Source organism: Plectropomus leopardus, chromosome 17 (genome assembly GCF_026936395.1).
Source record: "Plectropomus leopardus strain MGB_pleo_1.0 chromosome 17, ASM2693639v1, whole genome shotgun sequence".
Taxonomy (NCBI): domain Eukaryota; kingdom Metazoa; phylum Chordata; class Actinopteri; order Perciformes; family Serranidae; genus Plectropomus; species Plectropomus leopardus.
The window spans coordinates 8,278,593-8,298,930 of NC_142192.1; the positions used below are offsets into that span (position 1 = coordinate 8,278,593).

General features: G+C 40.1%; 2 protein-coding genes across 3 annotated transcripts; both read right to left on the bottom strand.

Annotated features, from left to right (window-relative positions):
- Window positions 1-257: 257 nt before the first annotated feature.
- On the bottom strand, window positions 258-4,381 carry LOC121957594 (replication protein A 32 kDa subunit-like). Its single transcript, XM_042506246.2, has 9 exons — window positions 4,224-4,381; window positions 4,080-4,123; window positions 3,880-3,981; window positions 2,846-2,959; window positions 2,690-2,761; window positions 2,490-2,597; window positions 1,750-1,842; window positions 908-1,005; window positions 258-723 (listed from the first exon to the last, which is right to left on the bottom strand). Exons 1-9 carry the CDS (start codon window positions 4,234-4,236, stop codon window positions 642-644), a joined length of 726 nt encoding a protein of 241 aa, XP_042362180.1. The 5' UTR covers window positions 4,237-4,381; the 3' UTR covers window positions 258-641.
- Window positions 4,382-4,579: 198 nt separating this feature from the next.
- pdik1l (PDLIM1 interacting kinase 1 like) lies at window positions 4,580-20,338 on the bottom strand. Of its 2 annotated transcripts, none has more exons than XM_042506245.2 (3): window positions 20,193-20,338; window positions 15,222-15,517; window positions 4,580-10,844 (listed from the first exon to the last, which is right to left on the bottom strand). In XM_042506245.2, the coding sequence occupies exons 2-3, from the start codon at window positions 15,504-15,506 to the stop codon at window positions 10,104-10,106; spliced, it is 1,026 nt and encodes a 341-aa protein (XP_042362179.1). In that variant the 5' UTR covers window positions 15,507-15,517; window positions 20,193-20,338; the 3' UTR covers window positions 4,580-10,103. The 2 variants fall into 2 exon arrangements, with proteins under 2 accessions (XP_042362179.1, XP_087946336.1); XM_088090210.1 differs by having other exon boundaries at window positions 20,090-20,309.

A 20,338-nucleotide genomic window follows, 5' to 3' on the forward strand; every position in this document is an offset into this window, starting at 1 on the left:
GTCTCTTGTCAATAAGCTTAGGAATGTTTGGACATTCAATTGTTAAAATAGCTGCTACACAACATGCAAACTTCATGCAGCCGTTACCATGACAGACAATCAAAAAGTAGCTGTGTTGTAGTTTGGCTTTGTTGCCACCTTCACCTACTTGTTTTTTCTGTTTTGAATTCTGGAGAAAGGACTGCAAGGAGATTTTAAAAAAATTAAAAAATGGGTGCTGTAGTTTTTAAAGTAGCATCTTCAGGAGCGGGCACATGAACATTTTCAAGATCCTTCTTTATATATAGAAATCATGACATCACTTGCAGGGTACCCACAAATAAGATATAATCCAAAATATAGACATGGTCAAAAATAAGAAACCTGAGTAATACATCAGTGCAGTAATTCAAAGGCAACAAACAAATGATACACTATACCTATAACTGTTTCCTTATCTGTCTGTGTCGAATCATTCAAGGTTCAACGTCTTAAGACCAAGACAGACAAAACTGTCAGTGACAGTATGTCATAAACAACTAAATTTAACCAAAACCATTTAGAGTCATTTTGTCCTAAAAATGTGGTTATCATGTACTTTTTGATCAACTGCAAACCAGGACTGTGATGTCTTGATGTTTCATTAGCTCCCAGGTAGTCCGCTAATGATCTGTTGACTTGAAATGATGCTCATCAGTGGTAGTAAAGACGTGACCTTCATTGATCAGAAATGTCAAGGCAGATCTGTACAGACAGAGAGACAAGTTAAAGATTTAGGTATTTTCACCTTGTTTGACAGTCATCCGAGTATCAAATACTAAAGTATACAGGATGTGGAGTGAGATTTAATTTGGATGTTACTAGTGGTCTATTACCCATCACATCCTCAACATGACGACATCTAAAAATGAGTGAGGTCATGAGGTACCTGATGTCTCTCATACTGAGGAAGTCCAGCTGTGTCTTCAGGTCATGGAAACTGGTGTCGATATCACGGACAGAGAGACCCTTGATTACATGCAGTACCTAACAAAGGAATCAAAATATTACTTTCCATTACTTTTTCCCTGTGGTGCTGTCATGGCATTTGTCTATCCTGATAAGGTTTCATTCTCATCGACAGCAATGCACCTTTCTGGAGATAATGTCACAGTTACTTAGGATAACCTCATGGCGGATGGTCTTCATCATGGACTATTTTTATACTGAAAACAGAGAGGATAGTTCCTGGAAAGACACTGATGTTGAGTCTTCCACATGCAATTTAACAAATGTCGTATTTGTTCTGGTGAATTTATTTGTAAATGCTGTTATAAATGCAGTTTCAAAATGTGATCATTTACAGCTGGCTCAGAAAAAAAGGAAAATTCATTATCCTTACGATACATATTTTCTATTATTCAAACAAAATCAACTTCTTAAAGCTCTTGTTATAACAGCATACAGACCTCGCATTAAAAGAAACTTTCTGATTTATTTTAATCAAGCATATTCATGCTCAACAATATCAGTACAAGTGGCATTAGCCGAGGTTCCAAGCAAGCTGAGCAGATACTAGAAGGTTAAATTAGAATGCTGCAGACCAATAATTGGTCAAATAGAAATACATCAAATGAGCCCAGTCAAGTCAAACCATGCAGTGAAAATGAGGAAAAAGTGACCAACTCCAAATCTTGGCAAATAGTACTTTGGCTCAGTACTGCTACTGATTGGCCTAAGTAGGAAAATATTTCTGTGATTTGGGTGAAATGACCCCTTACACTTACTTACCTGAGCCTGAATGCTGGACAATCCATTTGGTAACATGCCATCAGAATATCCAGATGGTGTGGCAGCAGTGGTGTTCATATTCACATCAAATTTCTGCAACAACAACATGAGATGAATCCAAAATATGTGTTTTTGCAGCATCAAAGTTAGAGTAGGCTGCTAGGGTGTCAGCCAAGTAGAAGCCATTTACAAAATACTTGTACCCATAGGCACTTTAATGCATGGGCTTACCAAACTGAAGCCCTGGGCACTGGCCCTTCAAACGAGTTCCATGGGTTTCACAAGACATATACTTAAAAAATATTTAAATACTATCATAATATTTAATTTTATTTTGTTTAACATTTTAACCTTACATCCAGTGTTTCCTCATTAGGGATTAAAGATAGCATTTTCTCAGTTCGTCAGTATCTGTTTTTACTTGAGTCCTTCTTTATGACACATTTTCTAACCTTGCATGGATTGTGGGATTGGGGGGGAAGTGTCATGTATTCTTTTTCACTTATGTGCTACATTAATATAATTATATTTGTAATACCACCATGAACAATAGTGGGCCAGGGAAGTCCATGAGGGTTCCTATGCATAGCTATGATGATCAGCGTACTGTAGTGTAGAATAAAATATATCTTTTTATGGTATAAACATGGTCAACCAAATATTTGACAAAATTAAAAACCTTACATTGGTAAAAAAAAAAAAAAAAACCACAACAAACCACCTTACATAAAGTCCTGTACCTTTCCAAAAAACTGCATATGGGTTTGTACCACTTCCAGCATGTGGGATGTGATCTCATTCAGGTCCTTGATACAACGGATATTCATTGCCATCAATGACCTTTGACCCTAATGCAACATTTAAGAAAAAGATAGCAGTCACAGATAGTCATAAAATCAATGCTCACTTCCATTTAAAGCCATTTGTTTGTATTGCTTACACTGTAACTGCGGAGACTTCCAATAACCTTCACATATGTTCCCGGAGAAGCAAATGTCATCGGAGCACAGTCCTGCAAGAAACACAGAAAACTTATTTAGTTAAATAGTGCAGTTTTCAGTTGTCTTTTTGAACAGATCCTTCTGGTGCTACTGGCCTCTGTGTTAACCCAGTGCTTCACATTCAGAGGTGGACCAGTCATGTCATCCACAGAGTACTGGATGTTTGTCACAAAGGGAGCAAATCCTCTGATGATGCCCACTACAGACACCTGCAACGAGAGAAAGCACAAGCAACAAGCAAGCAGTGTGTGCAGATTAACAGTGTTTGGCTTTCTTAGATTCTTCAATTAACTTCTGCAACTGTGATGATGCATTTCACATCAAACAGCAGACTTTTTGATGGCAGATGGGCAGGAGTTCCAGGTGTTTGCAGCACAAGGGGGAAGGCAAAACGCCACTCATCTCCGCACAGTGATATGACAGAGCTGACTGAAAGTCAGCAGTTTCCCTTCAGATATCCTGTGTTCTTCACTGTGCACACGAGGGTGTACTGTATTAACATTACACCTTGATGATCCTGTGACTTTTCATAGAATGCTACTATGAGGTCCACATTTGTGGTTGAGTGAAATATCTCTTTAATTGTTTGATCAATTACAAAGAATTTTTCAAAAGACAGACTACTTAAGGTCCCTCAAGGATACATTTGAATGACTTTGGTAATCCACTCGACTTTTCATTTAGCGCCATCATTTAGTCAACATCGAAACCTGCCCAATACCAGGCTTTGACTACATGCCTTTAAAACTAATGACATTTCCATAAGTCTCAACTGTAGGGTTATTTTTGGGTTTAGTGCCAATTAGAAAATATTATCATACTGGCTAAGATGGTGAACATGGTAAACACAGTATAATACCTTCTAAACATCAGCATTTAGCCCAAAGCAAGTTTAATATTAAAGTCCAAGTAAAGATATTTCATTGAAGTTCAAGTTAGTAACTTGCAAGTCTTTTTTTTTTGTCTAATTTTGCCATTCATGTCTATGATTACTAGCTTCATGACTTGTGTCTGAGTGCTGCAACCCTGAGTCCATACCTCAGTCCTGTGCATTTCTCAACTGTGACATACAGTCATGTAGAATAAAAACCTTGTTAGACTATCAGAAATATTGTATTGCTGCTCATACGTGGTTGAGTTCCCAGTCGCAGATTGCAAAGCTGTCACGAGTGACTTGAGAGGCAGACAGCAGCTGAGACACTGTGCAGGGCAAAATCTGAAGAGCTGTTCTCTGCGGGGAGATCAGTGTGAAAGAGTGCATCAGTGTCTTTGATAATATTTCCTTCAAATCCTTACATAGTATTTTGGTTACTGACAGGATAGACAGACCTTTATTTTGTGGCTGGACATCCCACTGAGGGACTGACTGCAAGCTGTGTAAAAGCACAAGATACAATTCATGTTAAGACACAAAGAAGAAAGGCATTATTCATTGTTTTCTTGTTGAAGTGACTTAAATATTTGATAACTTACCTTGTTTCCACATGATAAAGTAGCTTCAAATTTAAGTGCTGCATGGGTGACTACATGTATCCTCAATTTATGTTAGAGAAAACAGTTGAGACTTCAGGATCATCAGTAGCCAGTTAATAAAAACAGTCAAGCTGGGAGCACTAGGACCTAATTAAGCAAACAGCTTCTTTATGCAAAAGCCATCAGGTGAATTGAATTACACCAATTACCTGCTGCAGCACAGAACCAGAGAAAATAAGCTGAGGAGGGAGTGGTCAGTTGTAAAGCCATTTTCATGCTCCATTTCTTTAATACAATTATTTTAATTCATTTTATTAAAAATCAATTCAACAGTGACTGACAGGTGTTCACACCACTTTTGATAAACTTCATTTAATCTCTTCAAAATATGTTACAATGACATAAGACCAAAAAATTGTTCATACAAAAGTGTGAGGAGAAGTTTGCTTGGCTGTGTGTTCAGATCCATTTTGTAGGGTTGGGTGCTGCTCACATTTGAATGAATACCTGTACCTAAACTGTACTTTTCTTCAGTGCTTTCTGAAATAACAAAATGTAATTTTCAAAGTTGCAGATGTAACAGCTCTCTTTTCTTTTTCTCCATATACTCTGCGCCACTCTACAAGTAATTTCTGCTTTTCTGCTCTTCTCTTACCACACAGAGTTAATCTTCTGTTTCTGTCTGTACCCAACCCTAATTATTTGACATATTTCCAAGTGCTGTATTTATCTAACACAGTGTAGCCCTGATCCAGGACTCATATTAGGTGTCACAGTCCTGTGTTGTTATATCTGAGAACTTACATATTTCAGTTGCAAAGCGGCTCATAAAATTTATTACGGAAAGAATGATGACATTGATGACAATTTGATCTCACTGAATAATAAGCTTTTTAAAGCTTATTAGAAGGGGAAAATTAGGCTATGCAGGTGCAATGTAACAAAATTATCACTACAGACCAAGAAAGGGCTCTTCCATTACTGTCAATATAAAAAGACGGTGTAAATATCATCCCTAACAGCAGTGTGCTCAGTGTTGCCATTAATGGCCCAAAGCAAATACTGCTGCATAACTAAGTAAGCTGTGTCCCAATTCCATAATGCATACTCACTGTGTAAAGTATGTATGTATGTATACTTTCCAATATAGTTTTCTTCAAAACCTCACCCTAGCCTGAACCACAGCCGCAGTTTTAAGCCCAAACCCAAATTAAATCTCCAAATTTCTACTGTAAAAATATACATTTTTTAATATTCAAACATTTATTGCAAGCTAAGGGCTGATGTTGTTTCCTCACACAGTTATTTCTTTTTCTTTCCATCCATTATTTTATGGAGCTATCGTTGGCTCTCACGAAAACAATTTAAAAAAAAGTGAATTGCCAAGAATCCAACCCAATTCAAGCCAGAGGGAATATTGAGAAACTACAGTAATTTTGCACTATTGCAAAAAGCAACAGGCAAATTAAATAAATATTAGTATGTAGTATAAAAATGGGACAGAGCTAGTTCTCAATGTATACCTTACAGCCACTGGTGGCAGCACTGAGCACACTACTTGCTCTAGTGAGTGAGCAAAAAAGAAAACTCTCCCCATCTGTGATTTCTCTTTGTGTTACTTCGTAAATTTTATAGTCGATTTCTCCCCATCTGGTCACTATAATCACTGAGAACCATCATGATTCAACATCTTTCACATTGCAACTTCCATGAACCGCTCAGTGACTGAAATGTCTGAGTTCCAGGAGATGGCAAAGCAGTATGGTGGTACATTGTATAGTGGTGAGGTTTGATTGATATCCCAGAATTCCAAAAAAGAAAGTTCCATTTCCAAGTAACCTGATACCAGACAAAAAAGACGACTTGAGTTGACCCACGTTGTATACCAGCTTTGCTTACACAAAATCACAAACGTCAGGCAAATGAAAAACGTACAGTTATCACTAGCACACCAACAGTATTAACCTGTAAATATATCACATCTTTTCCATGACTGAAGTAAACTGAAGCTGAATTAAGAGTTGAAGTAAAACTGAATCCATCACAGCAATTTACATGTCAACAAGTCAGGCTCTTGAAAACAGAGCACATCCATCAAATGTACATCAAACTTGTTCATCCCCTGTTGATCCTATACAGTATTTACACATGTGCAAAGGAATACAACAAATCAAAGGGTGATATCTCCTAATACCCCAGACCTTACATTTGTTTGGCAAATCTCAAACCTCACAGGAAGCCAACTGTCCCCCACCCCCACCCTCTTGTCTAGAAAGGTTGAAGGAAGAAATCTGGCCGGAAATTACTCTACCCATCATCCTCTGCTCTGTTTAGAGCTCCGAGGATATGGCTGACCTACTTTGAGTCCAAACTTTGCTGCTAGTGAACAGAAAGCCACAAATACCACATTCTTGAAGCACAGCAACATTGTCCAAAGCAGCATAGATGTCCTGCGATAAAGACAGGCGTTTTAATACTGATTTGTAGTATTTCTGTTCATACCCAAAGCACCACACTGTGTCAATAAAACGTGATGCATCTGAAGCGTAACTTCTGCCAATTCTACGTTTGAGTGTGGTGTCAATGAGGCCACTCTAGTGTCAGAAAGAAAACGGCGAATTGCAGAAATAAGGCAAATCTCAATCATGACAGGGAAATCTATTACAGCTAAGGGGAAAATTGAAGGCCATCTAGCGAATACATGTTGGCAACAGGTCAAGGAAATTTTGATTTTCTGCCAGAGTTTGAGCGCAACAAAGAAGCCAAGATTGTTTGGTTTTACAGGTTTCTGTAAAATTTGTAAAAGTGCACAAATTATGTGTGACCTGAAAGGCAAAAAGGGGTCCCGAGAATGATCTTCTGCCAAGTGCTGCAACAACTTAATAGGCTTAGAATTAGCCTGTCGGAAGCATGAAGAAAGGGATTACTGTAAGATCCAGAGCCAAAGGAAACGAGGAGCAGTGACACAGTGAGAGGAGATCAAGTTAAACACAACAGTATTATGTATCCAAAAAAAAAAAAAAGCAGAGATCCTCTGGCTCATGGAGGATTGTGTGTGCTGGTGTCTTCTCTCGCCGCTTCCCTGAAGGTGAGAGGCACTGCATGCATAAGTAGAGTGTTGGCTGACATTGTGTTCGCCTGGTAAACAAATACCAATGCAGTTATCACACTGAATCCAGCCTCACAGAGCTCCTCCATATAATGCAGTAGGTAGTTATGAGGAATAAATATAAACAGCAAAATAAAAGTGCTTTCGGTGAGATTCACTGAATCCCTCACTCTTTTCACTCATTTAGGTCTAAATGGACTCAGATGTGAATATTCATGTCACTGTTCTTTTCATACAAGCAGCTCACTCTTCAGATAATTAAATCTATGTTTAGGCAACATAAGGATTGCTCTTAAGAGTAGATTTGTTTGCCTCGTGAGGGGTAGTCACTTCACAAAGTCTTTTGATTGGAAGCCAATCGGCTTGCTTCATTGTAGTGTGCTCGGTTGTTTGGATATTCTTTTCAAGGATAATTCTGGTTTATTAAGACTTTGGTTTTATTTTCATAGTTCTGGACATTGTTTCTGTTGGCTACAATAACACTGGGCTCACCAAAGTAATTGTTAATACCTGGGAAACGCCTTGACATTGCCACAAAATGAGGTCCAGTGGGGAAAGAAAAACAATGAGACAGGTTGTATACAAGCTAGTTCAAGACAGCTGTCAATTGATCCAGCAAAAATGACAGTCGCCTCCTAAAATTGAGATGGTTGCTATGTCTTTTTATGTCTAAAATTAAGGATGAAATGTTTTACAAATTAACAATAAATTTGAATGGTAAATACAAAAGCACTGAGATGCAAGGTGATTTTTTTTTTGTTGGCAAGCAATGTTTGCCAAAACCTGTTAATCTCCTACATAGGAGATGTTATCTTCTACGTATGGGATGTTACCTCATACGCATGGGATATGATCTCCTAGGAGATTAACTTTTAGGCTTAATTAAGCTGTTTTGAGAGTGAGAAAGTCATGCAGAATGAAGTGCTTTGTGCACGACACAGAGCATTTAATATTTATCATTAATGATGTATTATTTCACTCATCTGCCATTAATCAGAATGTTAATGCAACTGTGTAAGAGCTACTGGCGGTCTAACAAACTCCGCATGTTGGCTGGTATTTAAAATGTGCCAGTATTTAAAATACAGCATTTTGTTGTTGGAAAAAAACCCCAAAAACAAATCAATCTCTCGTTCTCTTGCTTGCTCACTTGCTCACTGAGTAGACTGCGTATGTGCCTACATGGGAACGTACATGTTGCGGCAGACGGATCTTGTGCGCATGACATAGATTTGTAGAGAGGCCACTGCACAGTTCCATTATGTTTTGGAGTAAAACATTTTGTTTATGCAGCATTTAGCTGAACTTTCAATGCCCTTCGTATGGTGCACTAAACATTTCATTCTGCACAACATTCTCTCCCTCAACAAAGCCTAATTAAGCCTAAAAATGTATCTTCCACATAGCAGATAACATCCTGTACGTAGGAGATAATGTCTCACTCACAGGAGATAATATTTTTTATAAAAGAGATACACTTTTGGTTTTGACCAACACTGCGTGCAAAATAAATAATCTTGCCTTTAAGGCTTTCAGTAGGTTAATTAGCCACCACTCACTTTGGCATTCATGCTACTAACTACTAAAATGTTATTTCAACAGGCATAGCAACAGTACTTAAAGGGAGCAGGGCTTATTGATGGGCCATTTAAAACTGCCAGTATGAACAGGAACAACAGCCAAAACTATGAAAGTCAGAAAAACAAAGCTGTAATATCCAGAATTATCCATCAAGCTCTCCTTGATAACTTGGTGAAGTACTTTGCAATTAAAGTATTTTGTTTTTAAGGCTCTATACAAACAAAGGGTGACCTTTCTTGATCGTTATACATTCTGGTATACTGGTCAGGGGTGTCTCTGGGACAGGTCAACTTATCTTTAAGTTTTTAATGGGCAGAGAGAGGAAAAAAAAACTACATCAAGAACCTGTCGGTTGGTCACTAACTGATAAAATGTCCCCCACCCACACAACCAACGAAGCAGCCCACAGGAAAAAAAACACTTATCTCCAAGCGCCAAAGTCTGGTATTTTTCCCCACCAAAACTACTGAGCAAAACTGACCGTGACTGTAGATGTTTGTCTACAAATACCATCATGCTGTATGTTTTTATTACCTGAGCGTTCAGGGCATACCTGCAATTGATGCCAAAAACAGAATTGAATCTTGATGTAAATATTGAAAATGCTGGTGGTTTTGTACCAGGCTGAAATCAGTTTTTAATAACCGGTTCTGTCAGAGCCTTCCAACATTGAGGTGATTGTGTTTTAAAATTGGCCCTTTGGATAAATATACGCTGTAATGATCACAGGATAATGTCTCATATTGCATTTACTAACAATTAGCACCGAGTCCAAGATGGCATTTGTGGACAAACTGTCTCACCGTCACTATGACTTTCTCTTCTAATTGAATCCAGGACTTTGGGGGTCATTTTGCTCTTCCAGCACACTCGAGTGATTCTGTAAGGAGGAAGTGGAAGCTGTGATGTGATTAGCCTGAGACTAAGCTGCAATTTGGAGCAGCAGCAGCAGCAGAGCAGCAGCGGTGGGTGTCACACCTCTCTCCTCCAATATAAAGACACAGCTAGTAGAGGACTGCATGTGCTTGGACAGTGGATGAATTTAAGCCGTATTACAAACAATGAATATTGTAATTATTGTTCCCAAGTTACAAAACAATAATCCCCTTATGTGATCTAGTTGAACAGTAGCTGATGAGATGTGTACATGTGCTTGATCAGCTGAGTCTGTGGTGCCATTTGCTCATCCATCACGTGTCCCAGTCCAGCTCTCTGCAGGCGATACGCACCAGTCTGAGCTCCAGTTCAAAAGCGTCGGGCCGTTCCTGAGGGTTGGCCGACAGCATCTCCCTGATCAGCTGCTTCATGTGGCTGTTCATGCTCTTTTTCCTGGCAGGGATCAGCAACTCCATCTTTGGGTTCTCTAACAGGGCCTCCCCTAGGGGTACAATCTCTTCGCCCTGTTGCACGTAGCTCCCCAGCAGCTCCTTCTGTGTCTCCACGTCCACAAAGGTGATGCGCTCCACCATGGCCCAGATAATCACCCCCAGGGCAAAGATATCCGCTTTGGCCGTGTAGTGACCCTCCCAGACCTCCGGGGCCATGTAAAAGTCTGTTCCGCATGCTGTGGACAGGAAGCACTTGTTGACGCTGGCTGGCTCCTCGGGGTTCAGCCCGGAGGTGGAGCAGACCTTGCTTAGGCCAAAGTCGGCCACTTTGAGGGTGGGCTCGGTGGAGCCGGCCGGCGTGCAGGCCTGGGAGATGAGGATGTTGTCCGGTTTGAGGTCACGGTGTATGATCTGGTTTCGGTGCAGGAAGGCCAGGGCACTGCCCAGCTGCAGCATGAAGCTGGTGTTGGTCTTGCGGCTGGGCTTGCGGGACAGCAGGTAGGCGTTCATGTCGCCCCCATCACAGAAGTCCATGACAAACCACAAGTAGTAGGCACAGCATGGGTCGAATGTGATCTCGCCTTTTAGGGATGTCTCTACCAGCTGCAGTAGAAATACAAAGTAAAAAAAGTCAGCATGAGAGCACTGGTGATGAGTGAGGGACAGTCATCCTCTATATGCTGCTCAAACTGTGACTGACTGGTATCAGACTATAGTAAAAAATGCTCAAATGAAACCTTTGGTAGATTCTCATGTAAAATGTATGCGGGTTGTGCTTGAGGAAGTTGACCAGCTAATGTTAATGCAGCAAGCTCTGGCCATAATAACCAAAATAGCATTCTGTGTCTGCTCTACCTCTGTATTACCGATAGGAAGGTGCTACCTTGTGACAAAGGCAAAAAAAAAAAAAAAAATATGCTAACACTGTGCTGCCTGAAAACCAGTGCCCTTTATAAAAAGGCAGCAATCACAGTAAGTTTTGAACACAAAAAATGAAAGTAAGCCACTAAGGAAAATGTCTGCCATCTTTACTTACAGGAAATAAAAACAAAGATAAGAATGACCTCAAACACTGACAGACAAAGCAGCAACCAGCAGAACATAATGATTACATCTCTTAGGTCTGGTTTATCTTAGATGATTATTGATATAGTGGGACAAAGCTCTGCAGTGTGTGGAGGAGAAAATGTCACTCATAACTAAACAGGCAAGGTTGCTCTGGCTTTGTATTCATAACATGTTCTCACCCACCTTCCTTTATGGGCCATTTTTAAATCAAAGCAGCAGGAGAGGCCTCTCATCCTTTATGCCTGCTGCAGGAAGTGAGTTCATTTAGTCTCCCTTTTTGACAGCAGACCATAGACCTCTGAGGTTTCATCCATCCTACATCAAATTAAGATTAAATGGAGTTTGCGGAATATGATACATGGTGTTTTGTATTTTATATTTTAAAGTTTTTTTACAGGCTCAGAAGGGGCCTTTTGAGTGTGACTTTGCATGTTTTTAGGGATCAATATTTTTAGGATTACAATGCTTATAGGTACTTATAAGTGCAATATAGAAGTTGAAGTGTCAGCTGGTATGTAACCAGTGTTCAACCAAGTGAAAATATCAGTTCAAGTAGATAAACTGTTAGTACAAATTTAAGTGTAAGTTGAAGCTGGTCGAGCCACACATTAAGGTTTTTCATGTAAACTGCTTAACAGGCAACAGACATGCTCTGAATATGTGGAGTAGACAATTTCTAGAGGAAAGCCTGCTGTAAACAAACGGCTACAAATTGTTTAACATGCCACTAGCTAAAGAATGAACCACCCAAAAAGAATAGATTCAAATTATCCCACAGTTGGTACGGTCAGATAACTCTGCCCTATTATCGTTTGTTCTTCTGTAAGCACGTACTAGAACATTACAGAGAAATAAAAAAGAGCTGGAATAAAGGGATTCTGGGAAAGTGTCCAATGCTAGCACTGCAGAAAACTGAATGAACGGTCTGACAATAGCCCCGCGTGCCGCTGAGAGACTATAATCAGGCACCGGCAGAGTGCCTGTGTGCCCGCCGCCAGACAGCAGGGAGGCACTGCAACATGACAGGCTGCAGACAGGTTGAGTAGGGGGGGGGGCACCCCCCTCAACCTGATAACACATTCATGTCACTGTGGGGGCATGGAGACCAGAAACAATACAGATCCAACTAGAAACTTCCAGTTCGTCTGCTAATGCATCTCAGCACACACACACAGGAGTATAAACCAGAGTCAAACTGCTTTGTTTTCATTCCAAACGCCAATATTTGGTCTATTTTCTCTCTCCATAATTGTAATCTCAGACAATAATAACTATGTGTTTACACAACAGTTAGCTCGCTGCTGCTGAATCACTTTGCATGACTGGAAACATTGAAACATCACTGACATTTATGTGTAACCTATCAAGTCAGGAGAATCTTGACAATCATCTTTGCCACGAGCAACATGTCAACAGTGGTTGGTAGTGGATGGAAAAATAAACATTCCTCTTATAATCTAGCATAGGTTGGAGGATATCATGATACACTTTTAATCAAAGCAGGCTTCCAGTCATTATAACAAATTATAGTGTTAGTCTATTTTAAGACACAGCAACATGTGGCCGTCCGACAAGTGTTTTTCAAACGTCTGCTGAAATGTCACATTACAGCTGATCTCTATTCCTCTCCTGGCTGTTGTCTACTTCCTCTGACATCTGCTACCACCTCTCTGACTTGTGGACTGAAATATTGGCCTTATGTTTTGCCAAGAAAGATTGAGCAGGGTTTTCCACACATTCATTTATTTGTGGTTTCCTGCCACAATTAAAACATCTGCTGCCACGTCTTGATTTTATATTTTTGGAGCTGGACTGTTCATTAGTAATGCTTAGGGTATATATATATATACTGTTCTGTTATTCATTACACCACACTCTCTGAGCACAGAGTGTACTGTGGGCACAGATGGTAGGGGTCAACAGATGATCAGCCTGGGCGATTATTGGGGTCGATATTTGGCATCTTTGCCCATTATCTGTATTTGTATTTTATTTTGATGATTGCCAATAAAATTAAGAAGTGCAAAGAAAGTGTCACTTTGTCAAACATCAGGGAGCTATTTCTATTCATTCATTTTTTTAATTAAAATTTTCACTAGACTTTATTAAAAGAAAGTTGCTAGGAATATTTCAAATTCTAAATATTAACTGAAAAATTTTCATTTTTACTGTAAATGCATATCGGTTCAAAATATCATTTATTGGTCTCATTAACTACTAGTAATTAATATAAGTATCGGCCCTGAAAAAAAACCCAATATCAGCCAACCTCTAACAGATGGAGCAGCAGAATGTGAGGTGCAGTGAAAGTGAAACTCAACTGTCAATTGCGCAGCAGCTGCTCCTCTCATCCATCAATCTGATCAGTTCCTATCAGACTGACAGATCAATTATCCACCCCACTCAAAATTCACAAACTGCTGCTAAGGTAAAAAAGAAGTAATGAAGAGTTCCGCCTGCACTGTGTTCACAGACCTTTAAAGACCTCCAAATTCAGAGAGGGGACACAGAATGATTAGAAACAAAATGGGGAGTGGAGTGGGGGTGGGGGGGCACAGACACGATTTTGTCAGCTAACAAGATCTGCTTTTGACAGGGGTGTTAGCAAATAAAAGTCTCAAGTGGGGGTGAAACAGTGCACAAACAGTAAACGGTCATGGTGCAGCAGAATAAAAATACATATGCATAAGGATCACTTTCTTTTCATTTACTTAAAAAAAGACATTTGCCCACTGCCAACTTTGGTATTTTTTTTGCCATTTACAGAAGACAGGACAGATCTGGTGACAGTAACAATGTCACCTGCCACCAAGAAAAACCTCTCATAGAGGTAGCAGGTGTTGCCAGGCAAGTTTTTGCTGACATGGCTAAATTTTGGTAAACTGGCTAATAAGCCTTTGACCTTGAAAGGGGCGTTGAAAATTATTGCAATGCAGTCCTTTGTCATGTAGGAATGCACTTCCTCCTTCACCTGCTCTGTCATATCAGGCTTGTTACTGTGGTAAGCTTGAAAGTGTGAGCCAGAAAGTTTTGCCACGGCTGACATCTTCGGAGGATTGGCTTACCTAATTATACAGTAACAGTTAGATGATGCACTTACTAAATGAAGTATCAAAATGATTATAACTAGCATCTTAATTTGTCGAATGAGTTTCAACTGGATTTTTTTTCCTCAGAAGTAAAACACAAAGTGAAACAACATTGGAAAATGTGCGTCACTGACAGACAACACTCCCTGTGCCTCATTATGACTAGGTAATGCAGCTTAAATCAATACTGTATGTAGGGCACTGATCAGCTCATTGTGATAGACCCATTCTTATGAAGTCAGTTTTGATAGAGCAAAAACAAGCAATGAAGGTCCAGTAGCAGGAAGGCAACAACTCTGCGTAGAAAAAATATGCTCCAATATGTCTTGAGTGAACCAGAGAGTTTCACCGTTAACTGGATTCATGCCAATTTAAAATTAATCAGAAAAAGACACTCCTTATCACTCTGAAGCTTCCCTGGTGTTTTTCCCTGATGGCTTCCCTGATGTTTCTTTCCCTCAATTTTCTTTGGTATCAAAGTAATCCAGATATAGTTGTCTGAACATCTGTGGTACATTGCAAACAGGAACTGCTAAGAACTAATGCGGCATACATTTCATGGTGCCAATTTGCCAAAATCTAAGCAAATATAGGCACTGTGAGACTTTGAAATTGCCGGCTGTAATATAAGTTATAATCACATGCATGCACGAGCACTGAGTTGATTATTCAAGTTTCATTTCATCAGGTTCACACGAAAGAAAATGCTTCTTTACTGACAGTCAATCCAACCAAGGCTAAGCTACCCTCAGTGACATCTCTGGCACACAAACATTTTTACAATGAAGTCATTAGTACATACTAATGACTTCTATGTCCTCACCTCGAGGTAGAGAGGGGAGCTGGAGCCATGGTTCATCCTCTGGGCCAGCTGGTCCCGCTGCAGGATACACTCCTCCAGGTGGATGACGTTTGGGTGCTGGCTTTGAATGCTGCTGAGGGCCCAAAACTCCCGCAGGGCCAGCTCCACATTCTCTGGAGAGTGGCAGCGGATCTTCTTCACCGCCACCCGGGCCCCTGTGCGCTTCACCACTGCCTCATAGACCACGCCGTAACTGCCGCGCCCCACCTCCTGGATCAGCTCGTACTTCGGCTGGCTGCTTACCATCCTAGTCCTCACTGGGGACAAAAAAACATGACGTTAATTTTCTATGGATTCTATTACTGTTGTTTTCTTATTGTTTTCATACTGTGTAACTGATCAATTTTACAAAACTTATCAAGTCTAAAGTCACACCAGCATCCCCTGTGAGGCTGTATTGCTCAATAGACACTAATTATTGGATAGATTAATTAAAAATATATACACCTTTTATTATTCTTTGATCCCTACCACTCATGGGGCATACTGTTTAAAATTTGGCCAGCGCCTGAGAAAAGGTTATACCTAAAGGTGTTACCTAATGCAATTTTTTCCCCCTGGTTCAGTGGCCATTTCGGAACATCCCAGGCCCTGCTGTGTTTCATCAGTATAAGCTGCACTTTAGCTGGCTCAGATCATCGTCCATCATCAATTGCTGCACTTCATTAGTCTCAGCTGTTTGAACTTTGACAGCCCTGGCTGTAATTGCCGTTTGCCACAGTGTCTTTGATGCTGCTACTCACAGTGAGTGCCAGAGTTGGAATTTGTTCAAATTCTACACATGATGGCTTTAAATCCTAATCATTTAAAGAGAGGCTCACACTTTTTTTTGGTATATCTTATTGCAATAATCACCAGGGATGGGTACTGAAAACAGGTACTGAATTGGTACCAGTTCCTGACTGATCAGTACTAGTGATGTGCGAGATTAGTTGACTAGTCAATTAATAGTTGCTGCCCTCACTAGTTGGCACCAGAAACACTTGACGGTTGAGTTAACTGGCTCATTAAGGTACCCAGAGGAAAACAGGAGGAGCTTAGATTGGAATGCAAGACTAACAAGCAGTTCTGATCATCAAAGGCTCTCCCTTTGACACACGCACACAGACACACGCAGACACACACACACACACACACACACACACACACACACACACACACACACAAAGTATGAGTTCTCAAAATCAGTGGATGGAATCATACGAGAAACATGCACGACTGATAGAAATCCACAGCTGTTTGCAGATGTTCAACGCAGACAGTAAGTCCCAGCCTCAAACACACTCACACCTGCTAGGTGTCTTAGCTAGGTTAAATGAGAGAGGTGCTTCTGGGAGCACGGGAAGGTCCTGAGAAGCCTGGATGTACGTGCGTGTGTGCCAATTTGCAACGCGCTCTTGCATGAGAGGGTTACCCTGGCCAAGTGTGTGTGTTTGAATGCAGATAGGTCTGGATGTTAACTGCACAGTGAATAAATGTTACTAGTTAACTTTTATTCAATGAGTTGTCATGTTTTGTGGGATGATGTGAAATGTTCAATATGCAAGGTGCAAAGTGCCACACATTTCAGCAGTAATTAAAATACAGTTTGGTTACTCATAATTGTGAGTACCAGCTTCAAATTGTTTGGTCAATATTTCACCTTATAGATTGAATTTCGCTTAATTTTGGCAGTTATATGGGTGAGGTGTTTTGATGACGGTCCCTTTATTCAGTGTCCCCTTTCTAAATTTGGACTATTCACACATACATGAATGCTGCACAAGCAAAACTCGTCATGAGTTCTTCTTTCCCTCAGCAGCAGTTTCAGTTGCTGCTGGGTGGTTAATTAATCTGTAGATTGATCCAGAGCTGATCAGGTCGATGGATGAGACTTTGGTAGGATAAAACTTTTAGTTCCAGAGTTCCAGCGCAACGGATGGTTAGGTTTCCCTTTCACTGCGACTAACATCTTGCTGCCCGCAGTGCCCAGAGGACACTCTGCGCTCCGAGTGTGCTGGAGTGAGTAACCGAATGGTACATATATTCCAACAGTGGAACAGCACTCCTAATGGATAGTCTAGAAAAAAATAAAAGTAAAATAAATAAAACAAATAATAAGTAAAACAAATAAATGAATGAGAGGAAAATCCCAGAGTTGTTTAAACTGTTGTTTAGGTTTAACCCACACTTAAGCTGTTGTTAACATCACTCTCAGTATAGGATTCATTTTTTGTTATCTGGCCATCAGAAAGTGTCATTCAGTGCATTTGGGGCATTTCATCAGGCTCTTGCATCCCCTCTAATGATATACTGAAAATTACCCCTTTATTTTCCTTTTGCTCCCTCTTGTGGACTAGTAAACCCTACATCTTTCCTCAAAAACAATTCTTTTTTTCTTAGTCAGACATTTCCTCTTAAAATTACCGTGAATGTCCTGGCCTGTTATCAAACTCCACAATACATCTAAATACTCAACCAGACAGATGAAGCTGCTCCCCAACACTGCACACTTGATTGGCATGCTGGGATAAGAGGGTGGGTGGTATTCTGATAGATAATTAACATGTGTTCTGGTTCCCTGAAGCATAAACACAATTTCTTCCCAAATAAACACCACAGCATCCCTTATTATCGTCCAATATGATGGCAGAGCACATCATAAAAGAACAGCAAGAATCACTCAAAAGAGCAAAATGAGGAAACCTCCACACATTTCCTGCATGAACACTATCAGCAGCTTTACAGTACTGCATGTCCAATGTGACCACAGCACAAACCCCTTACAAAAAACACACCTCAACCGCACCACATATTACAGCCAAAACATTACCACTGTGAAATTGACACCATGTTTCACAAATTGGTATCTGTTACAGGCTTATTATGTTACCTTACAGAGGTGTTTGTGACAGCATGTCCTTGCATTTGCATTTCACACCCACACGTGAAGCTTCCCAGATATTGCTATGTGGCAGAGACATGTATTACAAAGCAGTTTACATTGAAAATGGGAAGTGCGGAAAGGGCCTACCTCACAAGAAGAGGTCAAACCATACCACCTCACTGCTCCTTATTACATAATCCTTTTCCACCTGCCAGAGCAGAAAACAACACTAGGGCTGCATCTACTGATTGCTTTTATAATCAGGTATTCTATTAAATGACAATGCCAACTAAATTATGACTTGACTCTGTAAGTCATTTCCATGGTCTATGAAGGTTCAATCACTTTTTGTCAACATGAGCTACACTCTCTTAAAGCCAGAAACAACAGAAGCAAGTCTCAAACTTGTGTTGTCATAGGGTGTAACGTCTAATGCTGCACCATACACAATGAAGGGGAGACAGACCACAGACTGATATTTTTGACATACCAAAATTACCTTTATTCTACTGTAATGTTTGCCGTTGTGAAACAGAAAATGTACACATATACTCAGAACATTCTCCTGGGTGCTCTCAGTGTCATCTAGAGCATCTTTTCAAATTAATTCAATTTCTATGAAGCAGCTCCAGACTTATACCATCTGAAATCACTAATGTGACTTTCTTTGGATGATAGTTATTAATTTTAACCACCATTTTGGTATCAAACAGTTGAACTGATTATAATGATTTACTAGTTCATCTTTAATACAAGGTGACACTTTAAATTTGCTTATCTTGTCCAACTATCAGTGTAAAACCCAACATATGCAATTTTAAATCACACAATACAGGCAAAAGGGGAGTAGCAAGTAAAGAATGGCATACTATGACAAGCAGGAAACTGGTGTTTGAGACTTATGCTTTATAATACCCTTAATAATTGACAACTGATTATCTGTAGATTGACTAATTGATCAATGAACTAATTGTTTCCACATGATTTTTTATTTAATTAATGGTTTAAATAACCCAGCAGTCAGTAATAATATATTATTTAATAGAATGTATTAAAGTTAATATTAATTAAATAAATTATTAGAACAATGGTGTAAACAACAACTTTGTAAAAACCCACATATGTTAAATGCTGGCTTGGCCAATTTAGTGATTACATAATAAGTGAGGCATACATCACATGTGCTGGCTACAATGAATTTGTTCCAAATTAGTGAGGAGTGGGTCCTAAGTTATTCAGACAAGCTCTAAAATTACACTATTTAAACTGTTTTCGCTCTGTTTTTAATAATTAGCTATAAACAACAGCTCAGCATATGTTGAGCTATTTACCAAACAAACACAGAACATAACAGCACTGCACCTAAACTCAAATAGCTAGTCTAATGTTAACATGCTCGAAACGACTGGACAACTTGTCAATGAGAGTTCAAACTCACCCAAACACCTGCCTCTACATGACTATTCAGTGGTAAATCATAAAACTTCGTTTTCACATAAATACACCTGAAACTGACAGATCGGGTGATAAGGAACGTGTCCAAAACAGTCGGAAGCGAGAGGCTACCTCTTTGACAGAAAGAGTGATAGCCCAGCATGCTAACGGGCTAATTAGACATGCACTTGGCTGATTGGCTAACAGGCTAACAGCTATGTGGCCTGGCCACCGTCAGCTAACGATGTTGATGGTTAGCTAACGTTAGCTAATCACGTTAACACCAGCTAACAAAGAGTCCAGCTCTCGCCAGCACAGCCGACATAAACCAGCTATCTGCAGACATACGATTCAAACCTCACACAAGTGCTTTGCTCTCAAACTGCCCTAACGTTTCGGCACGGGGAGGCATGCATGATAAGCACTGGGTATTGACAGTTTATTGTCCAGTGCGTGTGTATGTGTATGCGCGCGTGTATGTGTGCGTGTGTGTGTCATCAAGAATTCAACCAGCTTCCTCAAAACACACCTGCGAGCCATGTAGACACGTAGCCAAAGCGCACGAGACAATAGTGTAAATGTAGGAGAGGCTGCAGTTGTTCCGCTGTCTGCTGTCATCTTATCGGGCTCACCTTTAAATCGTTTCTCGGGGGTTCATTTGTTGTCTTCCTCACTCTCCCTGGCAGCCATTACCGCCGCACACGTTCTGCTCGCACAGTCAAACCAAGGAGGTTTTGTCAAACACTGGACGTGAGCGCGTGCAGCTGCTGTGCAGTGC

What these genes read in the sequence shown, in the direction of transcription:
- LOC121957594 (XM_042506246.2), bottom strand. An exon ending in GCGACTGGGAACTCAACCAC is followed by an intron (nt 2,960 to 3,879) that starts GTATGAGCAGCA and finishes CTCTCGTTGCAG; the next exon opens with GTGTCTGTAGTGGGCATCAT. An exon ending in ATATGCAGTTTTTTGGAAAG is followed by an intron (nt 1,843 to 2,489) that starts GTACAGGACTTT and finishes TTGTTGTTGCAG; the next exon opens with AAATTTGATGTGAATATGAA.
- pdik1l (XM_042506245.2), bottom strand. Translation starts at nt 15,506, where the DNA reads ATGGTAAGCAGCCAGCCGAAGTACGAGCTGATCCAGGAGGTGGGGCGC. An exon ending in GCTCCCCTCTCTACCTCGAG is followed by an intron (nt 10,845 to 15,221) that starts GTGAGGACATAG and finishes TTTCTACTGCAG; the next exon opens with CTGGTAGAGACATCCCTAAA.